This window comes from Aedes albopictus, chromosome 2, assembly GCF_035046485.1.
Source record: "Aedes albopictus strain Foshan chromosome 2, AalbF5, whole genome shotgun sequence".
Lineage (NCBI taxonomy): Eukaryota > Metazoa > Arthropoda > Insecta > Diptera > Culicidae > Aedes > Aedes albopictus.
Genome location: NC_085137.1, coordinates 175,775,322 through 175,795,941, shown reverse-complemented (window position 1 = coordinate 175,795,941; position 20,620 = coordinate 175,775,322). Strand labels below are relative to the sequence as shown.

Genomic DNA, 20,620 nt, shown 5'->3' with positions numbered 1-20,620 from the left:
CCGCGTCGATTTTATTCTTTCTCGTTCACACTGCAGCGCGATGGGAAGCGAAAAATTCAGAACCGACTCCGCCGTCGAAATGCTCACTATCGAGTAGAGAAAAAGAAAAATAATCGAACGACCGAAGCAAAACCGCGCGACACCGGCACCCGGACGGAATCCTATCACACACTCCAAATTAATAAACCTACTCTTGAAGTCATTAACTCGAAATATCTAACATTTTAATGCATAAAAAGAAAACAATTTCATACAAGTTTCAAGTCACGGAAAATTTTATTCACTGTTATAGTCTATTTTGAAATATAGTAAGGTGTATACTCATTCACCGATACCGCTTACCCTTATCGGTAAGGTCTGCGCGAATGATTGTGTTTCACCTGTACCCGTGGATGGACAGTTGCTCCCGAAGAGTCGCGTCGAACGTACGTTCTAGCGGGATTTTTTGTTCGATTTCCATTTTTTTTTGATCTTCTTTCGCTTCGCTGGAGAACGTAGTAACGGAGCTCAGAAGATTGGCGGAAGAAAAATCTTCGTCCGGGAAAACAACCAACGGCGAACCAAATTGGACGCTGATGATGGGTCGTTACCTGCCTTAGTGCATCGTTGATGATATGCGTATTACACCGGTGGGCGACAAGAAGCAGTCAGCCGGTAGCAGAGTAAATAAATTAAAATTTATGAACCACCGGGCGTGTTCATTCACGGGCGAATAAATAAAATCAATCTCTGACGCGAGCGAGTGGGGGTGGAGGCGTGCGGCCACCCAAAGGTAATTCGAGAGCAGTACCAGCAGTAGCAGCAGCAGCAACAGCATCCTACTAGTGGGAGCCTTGTATCGCAACGAGTGGGCCCTTGGAGCCTGCGGAGGAAAGCTCTAATGGCGTGCTTCGCGAAATTTTTCTCCAGAAAGCACGGTTCGTTTAACCTTCCCGACGTTGGCAAGACAGATGACGGCATTGTGGTGAGTGTTGAAAAGAACATATTTCAGTACGTGCGTACGGTGATTTCCTTCCACGACGACGAAGGAATTATGAAATCACCTATCTTTATCACGAAAGTGTAGCGCAGAAGACACGAGTGATGATGATTGGAATTAGTTCGATGTTCGTCATAAAAATCGAATGTATTTACCAAACGTTCATACGCTAAAACAGAACTTTTTTACCATGTGTCAAGGGATATTGGAAATTCCAATGTACGGAAATTCAAAGCAACCAAGTTTCTCAAATCAATATTTTATAATGTCGGAGAAGACAGGGTGTCACTTTCATTATCTTTACCTTGCATTATCCGACGTTGGTTTATCTTGGAAATTTTGCACCACGTCTGGCATCGCTACCGGCGGCGTCATGATAAGACTGGGCAAGGTTGAATGCCTTAGCCACTGAGTAAATAAACAAAGTATTTTCAAACCAAAAACTTCTATGCTATGTGTTAAAGTCACATAGAAGAAGATCATGGGATTCCCCATTATTTATAGTGCATGCAGTTTGGACTTCAAAATGGAGTATTTGCTTCTGGAATCATAAACTTATTGCAGAATTGTGGATCGTATTTTATCCTTTCTACGCATTTTTTCACCCACCGTTAGCACAAAATTTAGCTTATTTTTTTTATATCTTTGAGAATTCCATCAGAAATTCCATCTAGTTATCACCCCGGATTTTGCTTTTGATGATTTCTATTGAAATTTTATCTGGGAACCCCTGCAGCAATCCCATCTATCGATTACTTCAAAAAATGATACCTTGGGTTCCATCAGGAGTTCCTGCTAGGGATTTTTCCTGAATTTTCACCTGTGAATTACATATAACGTTTGCATAGGGAAACGAAAGAATCGATCCCATGTGGCATTTCAAGTTTTATTACATAGGGAAGTGGAACCACCTCGGCAGGGGTCCTATTTTGGGCACTTTTCTGCTATACCTCAGCCAATTCTTAACCAATTGACACAATTTTTGGAACGCGATGATTTACGTATAGTATCTAGCTGTGTACAAAATATCAAGTCAATTGGTTTGGAATTGACTGAGTTATGGCGAAGAGTGCCCAAAATACCGGCCGCTGTCCAAGTGGTTCGCTACCCCACTACAAGGTTGTTTATAAACTAACACTTATAAAACTCTTGTGATTATCCGCATCGCTTCTAACGAAACCTCCATGAGAGCAGAATGACGTTTTCGGGGGTTTTGAAGAGTTTATTTTCGAAGTGTTTGGAGACTGAATCAAAATGAACAGGCTACAAAATTGTAGCACTGATGTCAATATGATAACCATTTTCCGGCTACCATAAAAGCTGTTACAAATTGTTACTGTTATTTATTTATTTATTTTAAAACTTTTAATTTTGTAATAGGGAATAGCCCCTTTGAGTGACTTCCAAATGGCTGGGGTTCTGCTAAACCGAACTAAGCGCCAAAAACTTTATTCCGAGATAATTAAGCTTAAAGTTCAACCATTCACAAAAAACAACAGCTAAGATTATTTGAAACTTTTCCACACACATGTAACTTACAAGCCTTTATTAATCATCAGAGACGAAGAATACATGTAAATTATTTGAAATCATTGATATAATAACATTTAATTTTTCAGTACTTCGCACTCAGTTCACTCTGGCTGAACAAAAACATTGGAATATGGTTTATAGTTCAGTGTGGCTGACTGTGTTTCTTTGTTTCATAGAAAACCATTCGGATTGTAAAAAAAAAACTCGATTTTTCATCGTCTATGAAGTTGAAATCGATATCACTCGCAATTCTTTACGTGAATCAGAGAGGACGCGTATATTATGGTAGCATGGAGGTTTCAAAATAGTTTGAAATATGAACGGCGGAAGCCCTCCCAGCTCAGCCCTTCCCACCTATGTTTTTTTTATAGGCGGTGCTGTGCAGGCACAGAGCAAGAGTGATTATGTAAAATTATGTCCTTGCATGTCCTGAGGTCGTGAGATGTGGAAATGGAGCAATGTGTGTACTTCAAATTTATACTGGTCGAAGAAAATCATGAAAATGATCTGCCAAAGTGAACTAAGACAAAAAAATTCGAAAATATTAAAAAGATTCGAACTTGGGACCTTTAAGTGATAACCAAGCACGTTACCTCTAGGTCATTTTACTTAACTGAAGGCCAGTCGTTAGTCTGAATCAAGTTCTAAACATTCTTCTCTGGCATGGTTTTCGTGAAAACGCCATTTTTCGAACAGCCAAAGCGAACCAAGTGTTTGATTTTTTACAAGCTATATTATTCTTATTAGCCTTGTTGTTCAATGACGGCTTCTGTGTTAGATTATCAGTATGAGGTGTGTTGACATAACGCAGGTATTTGAAACCAGTTGATTTTTGTATTGTTGAGAATAAATAGATTCTAAAATGCCGTGGATTTGGTTCGGTCTGGTTGAATGTCGTTTGGAAAAGTGGCGATCAGCACCAGCAAAACATAATTGTATCCTCCAACATCCGTATTTCTAATAACGTGTTCAATTCTCCCACAGATTGTTACTATGAGTCGGTTGAAAGTTAGAAATTTGACGGCGATGAGCATAACTTGAAATGTTCTTCATCTGGACCAACACTAAAACATTTCACTGATTCTATGGAATGGCTTACAGTTCACTCTGGTTGGATGCAGTTTTATTTTTTGTATGTTCTGCCAAACAGAAAATTTTGAATTTACTCCACGAAGAGCTGTCAGAATTACTACATTTTTACATGGAAGGAGGATCATCAATTTCTTCATCCAATGGTAAAGAAAACTCAATTTTTCAAGAAATGGTCTTTGGTTCGGTTTAGCAGAACCCCGACCAAATGTACATGTTGAAATCGTTCTCAAAAAGGCACAAAACCTCTCAATCTTATAAAAATACATTAAAAACAATTTTTAAAACTAAAAAAAGGCTCCTCCGGAAATAATCCATAGCCGAGCCGTGATCTTGATGAGGATTTGTCCATGATCCGAGGTACTCTCTATGGGAACCAAATTTAGAATGCTGAAAATATATAAGTACAAAAAAAACAAAACAGTATCAAATATTATAAGAAATATCTTGTAAATATGAATAGAGGAGCCTCATTATGGGCGGACATTTATTGCCAAGAATGTTTCGTGTAGAAAATTGTTACTTTTCATAGAGTGTTTTATCTAGGTGCTTGGTATCATCTCTAACCGTGAATTTCATCGCAAAAATGTTGAATTGATAAATTTCTATTCAACAAATTCTTTTTAAAGCAAAAAAAAATCTGATAAAAACATAAGTGAAAATTCCAACCAGTACTGACATGGTAAAATAAGAGCTGGTTATTCAAGGTTTCCAAATTTTAGCGCCCCTATACTGGTACATCTTCAAGGAAATGACTGCACTATAGCGCCAAGTTCATAATTATTTTAAGGTAACCCTTCCATGCATTATAATTTCACGATTTTCTTCTGTAATTATTCCGGAAAGGACAGTCTTGCTAGTTTTTCCTTTATGAGTTTTCCAAGTATTGTTTTTAAAATTTCTGTAAATTTCTCCAGGATTACCATCAGGGACACCGCTAGAAATGTCTTTATGAATTTCTTGAAGATTTATCAAAACAATTATGGAACGTTTACAAAGAAGATTCTCGCCGGATTTATTGGAATGATTTCAGCAAGAATTATTCTAAAGATTCCTCTAAGAATACCTTCAAAATGCATCCCTATTAACAGATTTCTTTGAAAACCTCTCCAGCGATTCCTCCAGAGATTCTTTTAAAAATTTCCACAGGATTTATTCTCGGTACTTTTTCAGGAGTTTCTCAAGAAATTTCTCAAAAGACAAATATTGAAACTGGTCCACCGGATTCTCCTAAAATTCCTCCTGGGATTCATCAAGTGATTCTTTTGAAAATTCATTCAAAGATTGCTGCATAAGTACATGATAAGGTACACCGGGGCAAGTTGAAACGGGTGGGGCAATATGAAACAGCGGGTTAACATGATATTTTATAATGATGATAAACAGTTTTATCACCATAACACATAGTTTTTAATTCAAACAATCTTTTAGCGAAGGATAAATTTCCAAATTGTATTAAAATCTATTTCAAAACTTCGTGTTTCATCTTGCCCCACCCGTTTCAACTTGCCCCGGTGTACCTTAGTATTCTTTCAAATGTTTCTGTAAACATTTCTCATTTTTTAGAAATTTCTCAAGAAATTCTCGTAGAAATTAATTCAGGAATTCCTTCAAATGTTTCTTCAAGATGAGATTCTCTCAGATTTTTTTTAATTTCTTTTTATTTGTGAATTTCAACTAAGGCTAATTCTTCACAGCTCTCTCAGAAATGCCTCTAGGGGTTTCCTTAAGAAATTCATTGATTGATTGATTTGTCTTTATTAAAGAGACTTTCAGCCCTTGGATGGTTCGTCTCTTTAGAAATTCAGTTTGTTACCAAAAACTGGTACAACTAAAAACAAATAATAGAACAATTAATGGCCGACGTTGAGAGCCATATAACGGACAAACAGTGATGGAACCCTATGCTCTATTTTACTTTTCATTACGAAAAGTTAATAGAACATTACAAATGCACAATACAATATCACCTCACGAATGCACACACACAAACAACACAAAACATAAATGTGCCCAATTACTCAAATTGGTAATCATTTACGATCACAGGATGACGAGGTTTGATTGATTCTATGACATTTCCCGGAAAACATTGTCCGGAATGACCCATTTCCCGGAAAGTCAAATTCCGGAAAGCCATTTCCCGGCAGGTCATATTCCGGAATAACCCATTTTCCGGAAACCAACATAATAGATCAATATTTGCATTATCTGTAGATTTTCATTGTACAAAATCACAGTATAAAAATTTATTCAACTTTATTTAAAACTGTTTTTATTCTCAATCATTTTTATTACTAATTCAGATTTTTAAACAAATACCTCGCTTAACATTTATTATGGAGAATCAAAGCCAATCCCTTAAGGCGAAACTGGAAGCATTTGCTCACTTTTTTGGTTTTTGATTTTTTTTTATTAAATATCGAAGCAATATTTTCAAAAACGGTTTTCGTGAACATGTAGAGCATGGATCAAGGTATCTTCTGATTTTTTTTTTGTGGTGGAAAAAGTTTTCCATTTTTGCAGAAACCATTTTTTTGTGAAATTATATTCAAAAATGGTTTCTGCAAAAACGAAAAAAATTTTCCACCACGAAAAAAAATCAGGTGATGCCTTGATCCATACTCTACATGTGCACGAAAACCGATTTTGAAAATATTGCTTCGTTATTTTATAAAAAAAACCAAAAACCAAAAAGTGAGGAAATGGATCCAGTTTCGCCTTAATATGATCAGCCACAGACAGATTACATGATTTGCAATTGCACCATTCAAAGCTTTCTCCTTCTTCAAAAACTTCTTACGCTGTTGTCGAACCACTTCATCTCCCTGCAAAAATCTTAAATAATCGGCTGATGTTTGTTGCTCTTCTTGTTGGAGTGCATCTACGTCAGCATAAAACTTGAAATCGCTTTGCCCTTTGAACAAATTGTTGGACTTGGAATGCCAACCTTCAATGCAGTTTGAAGTTCGCAGAATGTTTTTCAGATCATTTTGACCAAACCTCTGGAGGATATCTGGGCTTGATTTGCTTGAAAGTGCGTCCTGCTTGCTTTATCTTTCCAGATACGTAGACTTTGTCTACGTATTGGGAAAATGGTTCCATTTGCGATGGGGCAGATTTTTGGATTGCTTTCAAACCTTCTGATACTTCATCAGGTGGAAGGAAAGCTAAGGCTTCGACTTAGCGGAAGGCCATTTGAATTTTTACATCTTTGATGTAGGTGGACATCAGGCCACATTTCTGCAATCTCTTCCAGAAATTCTTAAACAAGTGGAACGAACAGCCGTACTGATTTGAATTTTTGAAAACTTGACGGACTGCATTCAGTTCTGCCAATTTGAAATCTGTTAAAACAACCGTGGGATCCAACGTTATGTCATTGTCACGGGCAAGACGTTTCAGAACTTTTTTTTTTTTTTTACGATGTTAAATAGTACGTTTATTTGTCGATTTCAAGTTAAAAAATATTTACATTATTATTTAGACACTGATCTCAAGATTGAAATTAAGTTCATTTATATCTAATCTTCCATTGTTGCTATCAATGAATGAAATATAACATGCTAAATACTTCAGAATTATTGTTTTCACTCTAGTTCCTATGTGATTTAGTGACGGCCGCTGTAGATCAGCACGATCGATACGCCTTCCGCCAGTTGTCGCAATCAGCTTCCGTTGCAACAGTAGAAACGCGTCATTGACTCTTGGGCAGTCAAAGAATTTGTGCTGTATCGTTTCAACTGGTGCGCCGCAGTTCATGCACTGTTCTCCGTCCGACCGCCTCATTTTGAAGAGCAGTTGCCGGTGCCGCAGCTTCTGATTCACCCACATGTAGAGCAGGCTCCTGAGAGAAGGTGTAAGCTCCCAAGTCGAAATATTCCTCCAGATACGGGGCCAATTTAAGTTTGGATGTTGTGTCTCCACCTTTGGTCTGTCCGTCCGCTCAACGAAAAAACGGTGGATGAGATCGGCGGAAGGGTGAAGGCGGATTTGGAAGGGAAGGTCTGCATAGTTTCGGAGGATCAATTTTAGGCAGGGAAGATCAGAGAGCGAGTTTGCGTTGGGAGGATTTGCTGAGTTGAGAAAGGAGTTGTAGTGGGGGATCGACTCGATCTCGTGAAGATGTCGGTTGATCATTAATGCGGGGCATTTCATCCGCGGCAGATGCAGTTTTAGCCCGCCGTTTTCCTTGCTGCGTGCAAGTTGCTCCATCGGTACAGTTGCCGGCGCTCCTCGAAAAATAAAACTTTTAGTGCCTTTCTGCGTGTTGTTTCTGAAGTCAAAATCACTAGTGAAAATTGTATAAGAGATGGTGCCAATAATAGAAACGTGTGTGGAGCGGACCTGGTGTGATGGTTAGAACACTTGACTATCACGCCGAGGACCTGGGATCGAATCCCACTCCCGACAAACTCGCAAAACATGAGTTCTTCCTTCGGAAGGTAAGTAATGCGTGGGTCCCGAGATGAACTAGCCAAGGGCTAAAAATCACGTTAATACAGATGAAAAAAAAATAGAACATGCAAAATAAATCGAAAGAACTGCATGTGTTCAGAAGAAGGGCAGATTTCTAGTGGTCATTGCAGTTAATAAGTAACACATAAAAAACTAACCTCGATAGGAGCCTCGGCAGCAGCAAGTCGAATGATTTTATCGGGATTTTCGTTTCTTTCCACTGCTCTTCATTTCAAAGAGTGCCTGTACTGGCTGGTTTTGATTTTCAGAGCATCTGGCTTGTGGTTATGCCCAACAGCTTTTTGCACCATGTGAGACCCTGAAGCGTTCGTCTGCGTGATTGCTCATCCATAACACGGTTCTGGAGCTCCTGATCGTCGATATATACACTCCCAGTAAAATCTTCCGTTGCTCTTGAATGTTTATATTTCCTTGTAGCGTTCACTGTTCCATTAATAAACTTTCTAATACTTACCTCTTTGTCACAGTAGTAAGAAAATCCTTCAAAAAGGAGCTTCCTCCTTCGTCTAGAAGTCTGTACCACTGCGGAACTGCTCTGCACTTGCACTTCGACGACATTTTCATTTTCCTCACAGTCGAAAAATTCCTGCTCAGAAGACGAAGTCATGTTGACTATTTGCAGTATAAATCAGTTGTGCGACAAATTCAGTGCAATACGGGTTCAAAATTATATGTCCCTTTCATAGACAATGGATTATAAAACAATGTTCTCATTGATGACCTTCAAAGTGTGAAGCGCTTTTAGCACTGCCAGCAACAATAGATTTCTCTCATTTTAACTCACTCTCAACAATGGTTATCGCATGTTGGAGTGGCACGGTGCTTCATACAATAACTCGTATTAAGAACTACGAAGTTGTCGAATGTGAGTGAAGGACTAAGTGAGAAAAAAACGATAGGGTAATATATTTGATTGTTTAAGCACATTGTGCGAGTTACTGGCGAGGAATGTCATGATTTATTTAAAGAGTTAGAATCTCCTTAAGTTTAACCAGTGTGTCTTGTTAAGCTTTGGACCTAATCGGCTACTGCGGTGTGCGCAGTTTTAAATACGGGCATGGATAATTCATTTAATCAGATTTTTTTCGTTATGGAAAGGAAGTTTCCGGAAAATGGTTTTCCGGGAAATGGGTCATTCCGAAAAATGGCTAACGGGGAATTGGGTCGTTCCGAAAAATGACTTTCCGGGAAATGGGGTATCCGGGAAATAATTTCCGGGAAATGTCTTTTCGGGACATAGTATAGAACCGGTATTATTTCTGTTTTCATATCTTAAGGAAAACTAATCCTACACTGAAAAAATAAATCACATATCCAATGGAAAATTTCCATTAGTTTGGCTATATAACTGTTATTGGATTTTCCGATGAAAATTTCTTCGGAAATATCACATGAAATCAATACGGTCTATGGAAAACATTAGAAAATCGCATAGCTTCTATTGGAAAATCAAATAACTTCGCAAAATCTATGTGATATTCCCATCAAATTCAATGGACACTCATATGAAAACAGTCCATGTGAAAATCAGATGAAAACAATGTGAAAACTTTTTTCAGTGTAATGGGCCATTCCGAATCAGGTTTTAATGCATGACGGCTGCATCTTGATGTCCGTGCTAGGGACGGGTTTGCCTTTCTTGTAGTTATTTAGCGCCAGAAATGAATTAAAAGTATGCAACCACCGGAGTGGCTAGGACTATATTTCTTCTGAGTGGTAAAAGAAACCTATAAATGCAAATTAAAATTCGGACAATATTCACATGCAAAAATCGAACATGCAACAGCAAAATAAAACTGGCAACAATACTTTTTCAGGAATTATTGCATATTTTTTTCCACAGAGGTTGCACCAGGTATTATTCCACGTATTCGAGGATATTCTCGTGCATTTATGTGGAAATTCCTCTAGAATTTTTTTAATACATTCTTGTGGAAAATCATCCAAGGGTTTCCTCTATAGTTCCTGCAAGTATTCCTCCAGCCATTGCTTTGGATTTATTCAGACCTTCATTCAGCTTTTTTTCAGATTTTTTTTTTTTTCAAAGATTCTATCAACAATTCCTGCGAAAAAAATACTTTAGAAGCTTTAGCATTTTATGTTTTTTTTTAAGAATTTTTGTCTATGAATACCTGCAGAGGTTTCTCCAGTTCTTCCAGGTATTATTGCAAAGAGTTCTTCAACAATTCATGTTTTAATACCTTCGGGGCTGCCCATTAATTACGTAAGGGTTTATGGGGGGAGGGGGGGGGGGTTGAGAAATCTTAGGCGCCATACAAAACATTTTGGGATTTCATACAAAAAAATCTTACAAGGGGGGGATGGGGTTTGAGAAAATCGCTAAAATTCCCTTACGTAATTAATGGACAGCCCTTTCAGTGGTTCGCTAAAGAATTCCTTCAGCATTTTTAAATGTTTCTGCAGGATTTCCTTCAAAAATTTCTCAAGGCAGTAGTTTAGGGATTTTTGTGTACAAATCCCTTAACTAATTGTTTACATTTTTTTCTGAGAATTCCTTCAGAGGTATCTGTAGCAGAATTACTTCAGAAAATCCTCCAGGGATACACATAAATTTGTTGAATTGTATTTTTGTTTACGAGTTCCGCAGTTATTTTAACCCTTTCAGGACGGTTGGGTCATTTGCACCTCGCTGACACGTTCTACAGCGGCGAGGTTGGTGAAAAAAGTCGTCCCGAAGGGGTTAAATGAGTTTCCTTCAGAATTTCCCTTGCGGATATTTCCAGAAACCTCTCAAGCACTTTTTCCTTGCTGATTTCTCTAATCTATAACGACTTTTTTTAAGAAAATGAAAGAAGAATCTTAAAGTATTTCTTCAGGTATTTATCTAGATCTCATTCTAGGCATTCAATCTGTAATTGGTTACAAAATAACTCCTGAGATTGCTTCAGCATTTTTTTTTTGTCCAGATCTTATTCTAAAATATTTTTAAGAATTTCTCCTAGAAATTTCCGAAGGTATTCCAGGAGATTTTGAGGGATTTCTTGAGACAATCCTGTAGAGATTTCTCAGAAATTCCTTCAGTAGCTTTTGTAAAATTTCAGGAAGAGCTTCTGAAAAATCCCTGGAGGAATATCTGAATAATTTCTGCAGGGATCTCTAAAGACATCCCAGACAATATTTCTGGAGGAATTACTAGAGAAAATTGTTAAAGAAATCATTGTAAGTATTTCTGCAGAAATCACTGAAGGAGTTCTTGGAGAAACCCTGAGAAGAATTCCAGAAGCAATCCCTGTAGGACTTTTTGAAATTTTTTTGAAAAGCTCCATGGTAGAACTTTTCAAATAACCCTTTGCTGAAATTGCCTGAGTTTCTGAGGAAGCCTCTGGTGATAAAAATATGTTTCCAAAGTAATATCAAAAGAAAAACCAACAGAAAATTCTGAAAGAAACGTTGAGAGTTTGACAGTTAAACAATAACATTCTACCAAAATTTTGTATTTGTTTACAAAATTTCGGTAAAAACCCGTTACCGAACGCTCAGCAGTTGAGATTTCGGTAAAAATTACCGAACGCGACTAGCTGTGTATCAGCGAAACTTCACTTTCGAGTGCAAAAAATTTTGATAGTGAAGAAATCTTCAGTGGAATCCCTGCAGAATATTCGAAGAAATCCCAGGTAAATTCTTAAAGTAGATATTCCTTAAGAACTTTCTGGTAAATCCTGAGTGGAATTCCTATAATCAAAAATATTGAAGAAATCAAAGGAAAACTCATGGAGTAATCCTTTATTGAAATTGCCGGAGAATTGCCAATATTCTTGTAGAAATCTGTGGGCGATTTTCTCAAGAAAAAACTGAATACTTGAGGAAACAACATTGAGCGTCTGTAGATATCTCAAGAAAAATATCTTGAGATCTGGAGGGAATCCTAAAGGAATCTATGTCTTAGATATTTTTACAGTATTCGGTAAATTTTTACCGAATTCTCAACAGCTGAACGTTCGGCAATCCATTCGGTAATCGATTCGAGTACCGAACATCTGGTAAACCACATTTTCGAAAGGCTGTACTGTCAAAAATTACCGAACTTTCCGGTAAGGTGTTTTTTAGAATTTAGAATTTCGGTGATTCAATGTTTCCTTCCAGATATTTTACAGTCTTTCGGTACTTGTAAATGATAACTGCAAGTACCATCAGTTATTTAATAAATAATGCTGGCAATTTCACTGAACTTCGGAAAAGTTAGGTGTGAAGTTTTCGGTAAAGTTTCTTACAGTATACGGCGATTGCTCGAGTTTACAGTATGTACCGTAAATTAGTTGTCAGATGATACTGTCAAAGTATCGAGCTACAAATTAATCGGTAATAAAGTTAGCGAACTCTTGTAAAATGAATCAACTTTACCGAAAAATGGTAGTTTTTCGCATTACCGATTTTTTTTTCAGCAAAATAATTACCGAACGACGAAATTGAATCGGAGTGTGTACGGATTCCTGATAAAATCTACACACTTAGACAAAATCACCGACTTCGGTACTGTTTTACCGAAATTTTAACCGTTAAGTTAAATTTACATGAAAAAAACGGTAAAAATAGCAACTTTTACCGAACTTCGTTAAAGTTTGATAGATAAACGATAACGTTATACCGAAATTTGGTATTTTTTTACAGAATTTTGTTCAGAACCTGTTACCGAACGCTCGGCAGTTGAGGCACAGACAAACAGACGTCTCACTCTACTCACTTCCCATCGTTTCACTTTTTAACGGATCATTCAAATATTCTGTAGTTCGCAAATCTCTCGCTAATGGCACTCGCATCGTTTTCGTTTTTGATTGACGTTTGCTCACTACCGCCATCTACTCAGTGGTTTTGCGAACCACAGTGGTATTAGCATTGGGCGATTATGCTTTTGTGACGATGATTTTTATCGCATTTTGTTCAAAGTGATGCGTCTGTTTGTCTGTGGTTGAGGTTTCGGTAAAATTACAGAACGCGACTAGCAGTGTTTGGACGATTTTTCAAGGAAAACCATAGAACCTTCTCTAAAGAATTTTTTGAGAAATTCTAAAGAAAAATCTGAAGCGATAAATGATCTGAAGAACTTTCAAAAAAATCTGTAAAAGATTTTCCAAAAGGAATTTTTGGTAGATTTTCTGCAAAAATCCATGGAGTAATATCTGAAGGACTCCAGCAAAGGTTGATTTCTGGTAGTCTCCAGAAAACTTTGGAGAAGATTCTAAACGAATCAACAGAAAAATTTCTGAAGGATTTCTCAGAGAAATCTCCAAAGCATACTTGATATTTTTTTAACTTTTCTGACAGAGGATTTTTGAATAGATTTCTGAAAATGTGAAAAGCTTAAAAATATCAAATATAAAAATTTCTCGAAGAAAACAAAGGAATTTCAGGAGGAATTTGTGTGGTTATCGTTGAAAATTTCCCGTCACGAAATTCTGAAATCATCGATATATTTTTTTTTATTTCTAGGGATTTCTGAAGGAATTCCTGAAGAAAGTCGCAATATCACAGAGTTTTTTTGCATGGGTTAATGAGTAAAAAAATGGAAAACTCATTAAGTAAACTAACTTTTCTACATATATGAGGCCACAAAAAAAACGTAGACTGTTTCTTATATTTAAGAGGGGAAATTTCTATTGCGTATAGAGACACAGAAATTATTATTTCCACATGAATTATTTCTGTATGTTTGGGAGAACGAAGAAAGATTATGGAAATGATATAGGCAGGGTGACAAAGGCTATTATCGACAGGTTTGTTCTCTTCGTTATGGGCGGTTTTTGTGGGCCAAATTACCTGAAATTTTTAGAGGCGAATGAATTTATAAAATTTAAAACCTCTTAAAAAAATAATACCTAAAATTTAGGCATATAACTCAGCTTGATTGGGATGGATTTGACGCCACCTCTGCGTTCAACAGGCTTCAAAAAACCTCCCATGACGAAGAGAATAAAACTACCGAAAATTTGTAAGTTCCCCTAGGCGATTATAATATATTTAGGTGCTTGGAATAAAAATTCCATAATACGAAAAGGGTGCTTATTCTTCCAAACTTGGGAAGCACAACATCTTGAAAAATGACACAGGTAACTTTTTCATTAAATCCAGCAATTCCTGAAGAAAACTTCAATATTTCTGTTGCATCACGTTGGTAACAGCTCGCTGACGTAGTGTACGGTTTGGGTAAAAAATGACCCTAATGCAGAAGGAACCGGTGGGGTAATATCTGAAGGAACTGCTGCATTATTTTTCTGAATAATTAATAAAACAATTGTTGAAAAAATCCCTGTTGAAATTTCTAAAGATTTTTTTGAAATATTGAAATAATCCAAGAATTTTTTTCTGAAAAATATCTTTAAAGAAATTTCTGAAAGATTCACTGAAGGAATTTCTAGAGAAAATTTCAAAGAAATTTCAAAATGTATTCCTTAAAGAATTTTCAAAGAGTCAGAAATTTCTGGACGGATACCTGAAAATACTCCTGGGAAGCCCCCGTTGAAGAAGTCAATAGAAACTCTTAGAATATGTTTGGAAAAGTTCCAGGAGAAATCCCCTGGAAAATCCTAAACGATTTTTCGAAGCAATGCCTGAAAGAATCCATGGAAAAATTCCTAAAGGTATCGTTGAAGGAAATCCTGGAGAGTTTTTTGAGAAAACATGTTGAGTTATACCCTGCAGAATTAATAAAATATATCTGTATTAATTTATGCTGGAATCTCTGAAAAAAAATATAGAAAAAAAATTTAGCACTTCTGTAAGAATCCTTGAAAAAAAAAAATTCTACTGCAATTCCTGGAAAAATGTGTGAAGGAATCTTGGAGATTAAAAGATTCATTGAGGGAGAAATTTCTTGAAACAATATCTGAAAGAATGCCTAAAGAAATATCCTATTTTCGGAACGTTCTTGAAGGAATTCCTTGAGAAACTTCTTAAGGAACTCGTGGAAAAAATGTAGAATCCCGGAAAGAATGTTTTATAAAAGAACCCATAATTTATAAAACAAAAAAAATCTCAGGAAATCCATCGCAAAAGATTCTAGAAGATTCGCTATGAAAAAAAAGAAATCATTTGAAAACTTTTGAGAAATGTTTAAAAAGTTCTGAACTCTTAATCAAAGATGGAAATCTAGTGATCATGATCAGATCTCTAATGTGTCGCGGTTGAAAGGCATCGCGCGATCATAGCAACAACGATAACATTTTGTCGTCAAGCATCCTAACAAACTACGGTCCGAGAAAAATGATTCGCGCGGTATGTGCGAGCGCGATGCGATAGTTATCATGAAGTCGAAATGATAAATTCGTGATTTCATTGACTTTTTGAGCATTCTTGCTGCTTTAACTTCCAGATATGCTTATGAATGCATTATTTCTAATCATGAATGCGGTTTACGGGTGAATAAGTGGCATAAATTCTGATGAATAAAATTTATCACGAGTTGTAACATGAAGCCAAGGGGTGGTCACTCTACACAGTTTAGTGTGCTTCTGATGTGCTGCCTATGTGCCGACTGTGCCCAAACTTTGCCTGACATAGTAGCCAGCGCATGTTTGTGAAAAGTCTGGAATGTTTATCAATCTGGTATTTTTGACAGATAATGCACTTATGCAGATAAGTTTGTTCATAATTTAATTTAATTTAGCTAACCCAATATTTCCATTGCAGCCTTTTGTACAGTTATTCTGCCATTGCTTAAACTTGAACGATCTAGGTGTGTGAACTTGTGTAACATACTGCACGAACGGCAGCAGGATACTTGCAAGAGAATGGCAACGGTATAAACATAGGACCATGAATAATCCACTGGTACATACCCAAACACCCAAACAATTTCTTTCGCTGATTTCCGGATGTACCGGTACTGCAGATTATAAGAACACATAAAAAGTCTAAAGTGGAATGTTTCGTTTCGATTTAATAATTGGTAATTGTTAAAAATCATAGAAATAAAAATGAAAATAAAAGTCATCTGAGGTTGCCTCCTCCTTCAACACCGGAGCAATTTGGGGCTATCTTGTTAATCCTTTCTTCGGTAAGCCGTGCAAGTGATTGGTTGCATACATTTTGAATCCTCAAAATATGTTTTAGGTACTTGCTTATGGTTCCATACACAGCTTCTAGTTTGCTCCGAAAGTCTGTCTGAAAAATATAATGATCTTCTCAAAGTATCTTAACCTTTTGGAGCCGATTTTTTTGGCCGCTGTCGACGTAACCTCGCTGGTAACGAACACGTTTGTTATACTCGGTTTCATCGCCGGGGTCATATATGACCCCTCCGGCTCCAAAGGGTTAAAAAAAAACAAAGTCCATGACTTGGTCCACGGTACATGGATGGTTCTCCTAAGGGTCTAATGACACTCGGGATCACCAAGTATCCAACTTTCATTACCTTCTGAAATGACTCACCAAATCTATGGTTGTCTACATACCGATTCCAAAAACATACGTCTAATACAGATCATAAAATACGCGGCAGAGCGCGACGCGAATGTTCCGTTTGCATTTGCGGTAACTGTTTTGACTAAACGGCTGTCAGCTTTGTTTTTAATCAAAGAAGGTTTGTTTTTCCAACGGTGCCTATGATTGTGATATATTGTGCCAAAGATGTGCCCAGTATGTATTTGGCACACTGTGTAGAGTGACCACCCCTTGCATGAAGCGCTGTTTGCAGTTCAGAAGGAATTTTTCGGCCTATCTTGATGCATGGGAAATTCCTTGCCTGAATCGCCCAAGAAACCGTTTTTCTTCGATCACAGTACGCAGTTGCGAAGAAATAACAGTTCAAATGGTAGTCACCGTGAAAAGTTTCTGCCAGGAATCGGTCAAGAAGTTTCTTGAGCGATTCCTTTCAAACACCAAACTAGGCTTGATCCGATAACGGGTCATCACGCGATCAAGCGTGCATCAGATGCTTTGATTGTCCCTGTGATACAAGCACGGTGTGAGGCGTCGGGATCATGCTACTACAAGAACAAGGCTATCTTGGATTATTCGTATCCTGCATCATTTATCGCTTGAAGTGATTTTCTTCCATCCTTGCTCTTAATATTCTAAATCCGTGGATTTTTTTCCGAAACAAATTTTCAAGGTATTTTCGAAAGAATCCATGGATAATTTTTGAGAAAGTTCTTCTACTTCTTCTTTATGGCTCTACATCCCCACTGGGACTTGGCCTGCCTCACTTCAACTTAGTGTTCTTTGAGCACTTCCACAATTATTAATTGAAGGGCTTTCTTTGCCTGCCATTGCATGAATTTGTATATTGTGAGGCAAGGACAATGATACACTATGCCCAGGGAATCGAAAAAATTTTCTCGACTGGAACGGGAATCGAACCCGCCGTCTCCGGATTGGCGATCCATAGCCTTAACCACGAGGCTAACTGGAGACCCCTTTGAGGAAGTTCATGAAATGTTAAAAAAATATTGTTTTTTTTCTTGAGGAATTTCCATGTATTTCTGAAGGGATATGAGGAATTTCTAAAGAAATTCATTGATAAATTTCTGGAGCATGCTTCCAGATTTACTGGAAGATTCCATGAAGAAAATTCGTACGTAATTCGTGGAAGATTCTGTGAATGGGAAGAAGAAATCTTTGGATAACGTTTCATACGAATTCTCTAAGAAATTTATGGAGGAAAGAATCTGAAAAAAAATTCTAGATGATTTTGTGAAAAAATTCTGGTTGAATTTCATTAAGATTTCCTGGACGATTTTTGAAGACATCTCAGGAAAAATTTCTGAAGGAATTCTAAGAGGAGTCTCCAAAAAAGTTCTCTGTTAGGAGGAGTTTTTGCTCAAATTTATAGAGTTGTTTCTTTAGAAAAAAAAGAGGAAGAATTTCTAAAGCAATCCATACATGATTTCGTAGAGTTATCCCCAATGGAATTTTTGAAGGAATTCCTGGAAGAATTACTAAACAAATTCATGAAGAAAGTTTACGAAAGAATTACTGGAACATTTTTTGATAGAAATCGTGGGGAATTTTTTGGACGAATACTTGAACAAATATTCAAAAAAAAAATATCCAAACGCTATTATCCTTACTTCACTATGCTTGAATGTTCATTCAGATATATTTTCCTGTTTTTGAACGCTTTTATATGATTTGTTTTTTGTTACAGTGGACAACTTCCAGTGCCGACGTAAAGTATCAAAATACCGATGCAAACGCTTTAGCTGTGGTGTTATTTAAACTCTGAATTATGCATTTATATACTTAATGTGGGAATCATTATTTTAAATATATGTAGTATCAATATTGTAATGACAAATTTGTAATCACAAAAAAACGATCATCAATTGAACTCAGTAAAAAAAACTACTCTGAAATATTTGAAGTAGCTCTCGTCAAACAGTTGCGAATACCAATATCGTGACTTTCGCGAAATCATTTCGAAACAGCTTGAAACTGCACCGCACATTTCCTAGATCTACACATGATCTCCAATATCAATGAAAACACTTAAAGCTATTGCATTGTAAGTACATCTGTTGGGTTGTTATCTGACATCCTGAATTGACACCTCGGTGTCACGATGATTTGATACCATCAATGTCATCAGCAGGCAGCGGACTGTATTGTCTTAGGTGTGAGTGTGAAGTTATTTGCCGTTTTCATAGCTTTACCGACAAGTCACTGGAATTCAGTGAATAGGGCACTTACAGCATACGGAAGTGTGTCCAACAGACCTATTTGATTTTGGGTAATGCTTTGCAACAAGGATCACATTCAAAACGTTTCCCAGCAGTATCAAAAAGATCTGTTGGACACACTAAACAAAGCCAGTCAGTACCCTATGAAACTATCGGGACTTTTCCATACATGTAACAAGCCATGCTACTTTTGTTGATAACCTATATTTTATCTATGTGGTTATCACTTCCATTTGGAAGCTGCATCTGTTATCTTATTCTCTCCAACAACAGACATAAAAAAATGCTAGGAATATTCCACGTGAATGATAAAAATTTGTGAGTCACGGTGTTTCTCTGTGGCATAGGGTTGAGCCCGGCCGTCAAGCCCGAATAAATCACGCTATATAGCCAGCAAAACTTCCAGACCACAGCACAGCATTGAAATTGTTTCACTTTATATTGTCCGAGCAAGTTCTATGGTATACCATACCATTAGTATCGCCAGATAAGGCAGGTTAAACAGAAATGAGTGCAGCATCGCAAACAAACTGTGTGGCCTTGTGCCCAATCGTGCTGAGGCTTTCACCAAACTTTCTCCTCTGTTTGTGATGGATGTGTATACTGTTACAGTTCAACAAACATCACAACCTGACCCACACTCATTTGCAGAATTGCATTCTCTTGGATTGAAAGAAACAATAGAGTTAGAACAACAAGTTAAGTGAATCTCATGGTTTTCACCTGCTGCTGGAATCACCGGCAAAGACGTTTTCCTTTCTTGTAGGCCTCTCCGAGTCACTTAAGAAAGGGGAATCCCGACGAAGCGTTTTATGTCTAGTCTAAGTGTATACTGATCCGCTTGATATCTTAAGCAGGTACTTGAGATAAAAGTGTTTATTTCCCCGTTAAATTTACGACCAACATGCCCATGTCGCAATAGAGCAAAGGAGGAGAATTCAGTGCAACGCTTTTTAAGCAGTGCTGGTGATTCCCAGAGCTGAAAACTATAATATAGTTTTGGTCACGTCAGAAAAATTCCAATCATTTCTATTCATTCGCAACAAATGGCTCGTGACGTAGTTGGTCGGAGGCTCGGTTCATATTCTTAAGGCACTGGAAATTCTTCGATTAGTTGTACAGTAATATCTGTAATCTTCGTTAAGCCATTTTGTTGCTTTGATCGTTGAGCGTTGTTGTAGAAATTGCATCGAAATATCAAAGCTATGAACCAGAATAAAATTTTCAGCAATTTGCCATTTATGACTCATTTTGCAAGATTCCCAAAACGTTTTTAACCACGATTCTAAAAAAGAGTTGTAATGGCATTTTATACTAAAAAAATTGCCAAAACAAAAATTTAGGGATCTTTGTTTCTAGGAAAACATTTCGACACTGTTTTTAATTAGGGCCTTACTGAGATTATCAGTTTTTCTTCATCGATCCTCTCTTTGTGTTATTACAAAATGTGTATTGAGTTTTCGGAAGATTTTTTGGTAGAAATTTTAAGGAGACGAATAAATCTTACTATAGAAGCAAAAAGAATAATAATAATTTAATTTTTTTGCATCAAGTTATTAGCGAAAGAGAGAGTCGACGAAGAGAAATAAATCAAGTCAGTTAGCCCTAATGAAAAATCATTGCCGATTTAAGATGCTACAATTGCTCAACACAAGATGTCTTCCTTAAAATTTCGGAATTGGCAATTTAGACTTGTGCCACTCACGAATATGTGTTACTTGGTCAATTTAGTCAGATATTTCAAAATTTATCTTAAAAAAAATCAATCAAATCACTGATTGTGATAAAATCAACAGCTTATCTGCTAATACCCCGTGTCATCCTTCACGACGTCACGGTGTAGTGACATCCCCAATCTCAAATTACCTCGTTCCGATAGATAACCGTGTGGATAAATGGCCGCTCT

General features: G+C 37.0%; 1 protein-coding gene across 1 annotated transcript in view; it reads left to right on the top strand.

The window, feature by feature from the left end:
• Positions 1-390: 390 nt before the first annotated feature.
• Positions 391-20,620, top strand: part of LOC109621502 (cGMP-dependent protein kinase 1) — a 51,928-nt gene continuing 31,698 nt past the window's right edge. The window contains exon 1 of the mRNA XM_029858661.1: positions 391-964. Within this exon, the coding sequence (XP_029714521.1) occupies positions 881-964 (84 nt within the window). The 5' untranslated portion in view covers positions 391-880. The remainder of the gene's footprint in view (positions 965-20,620) is intronic.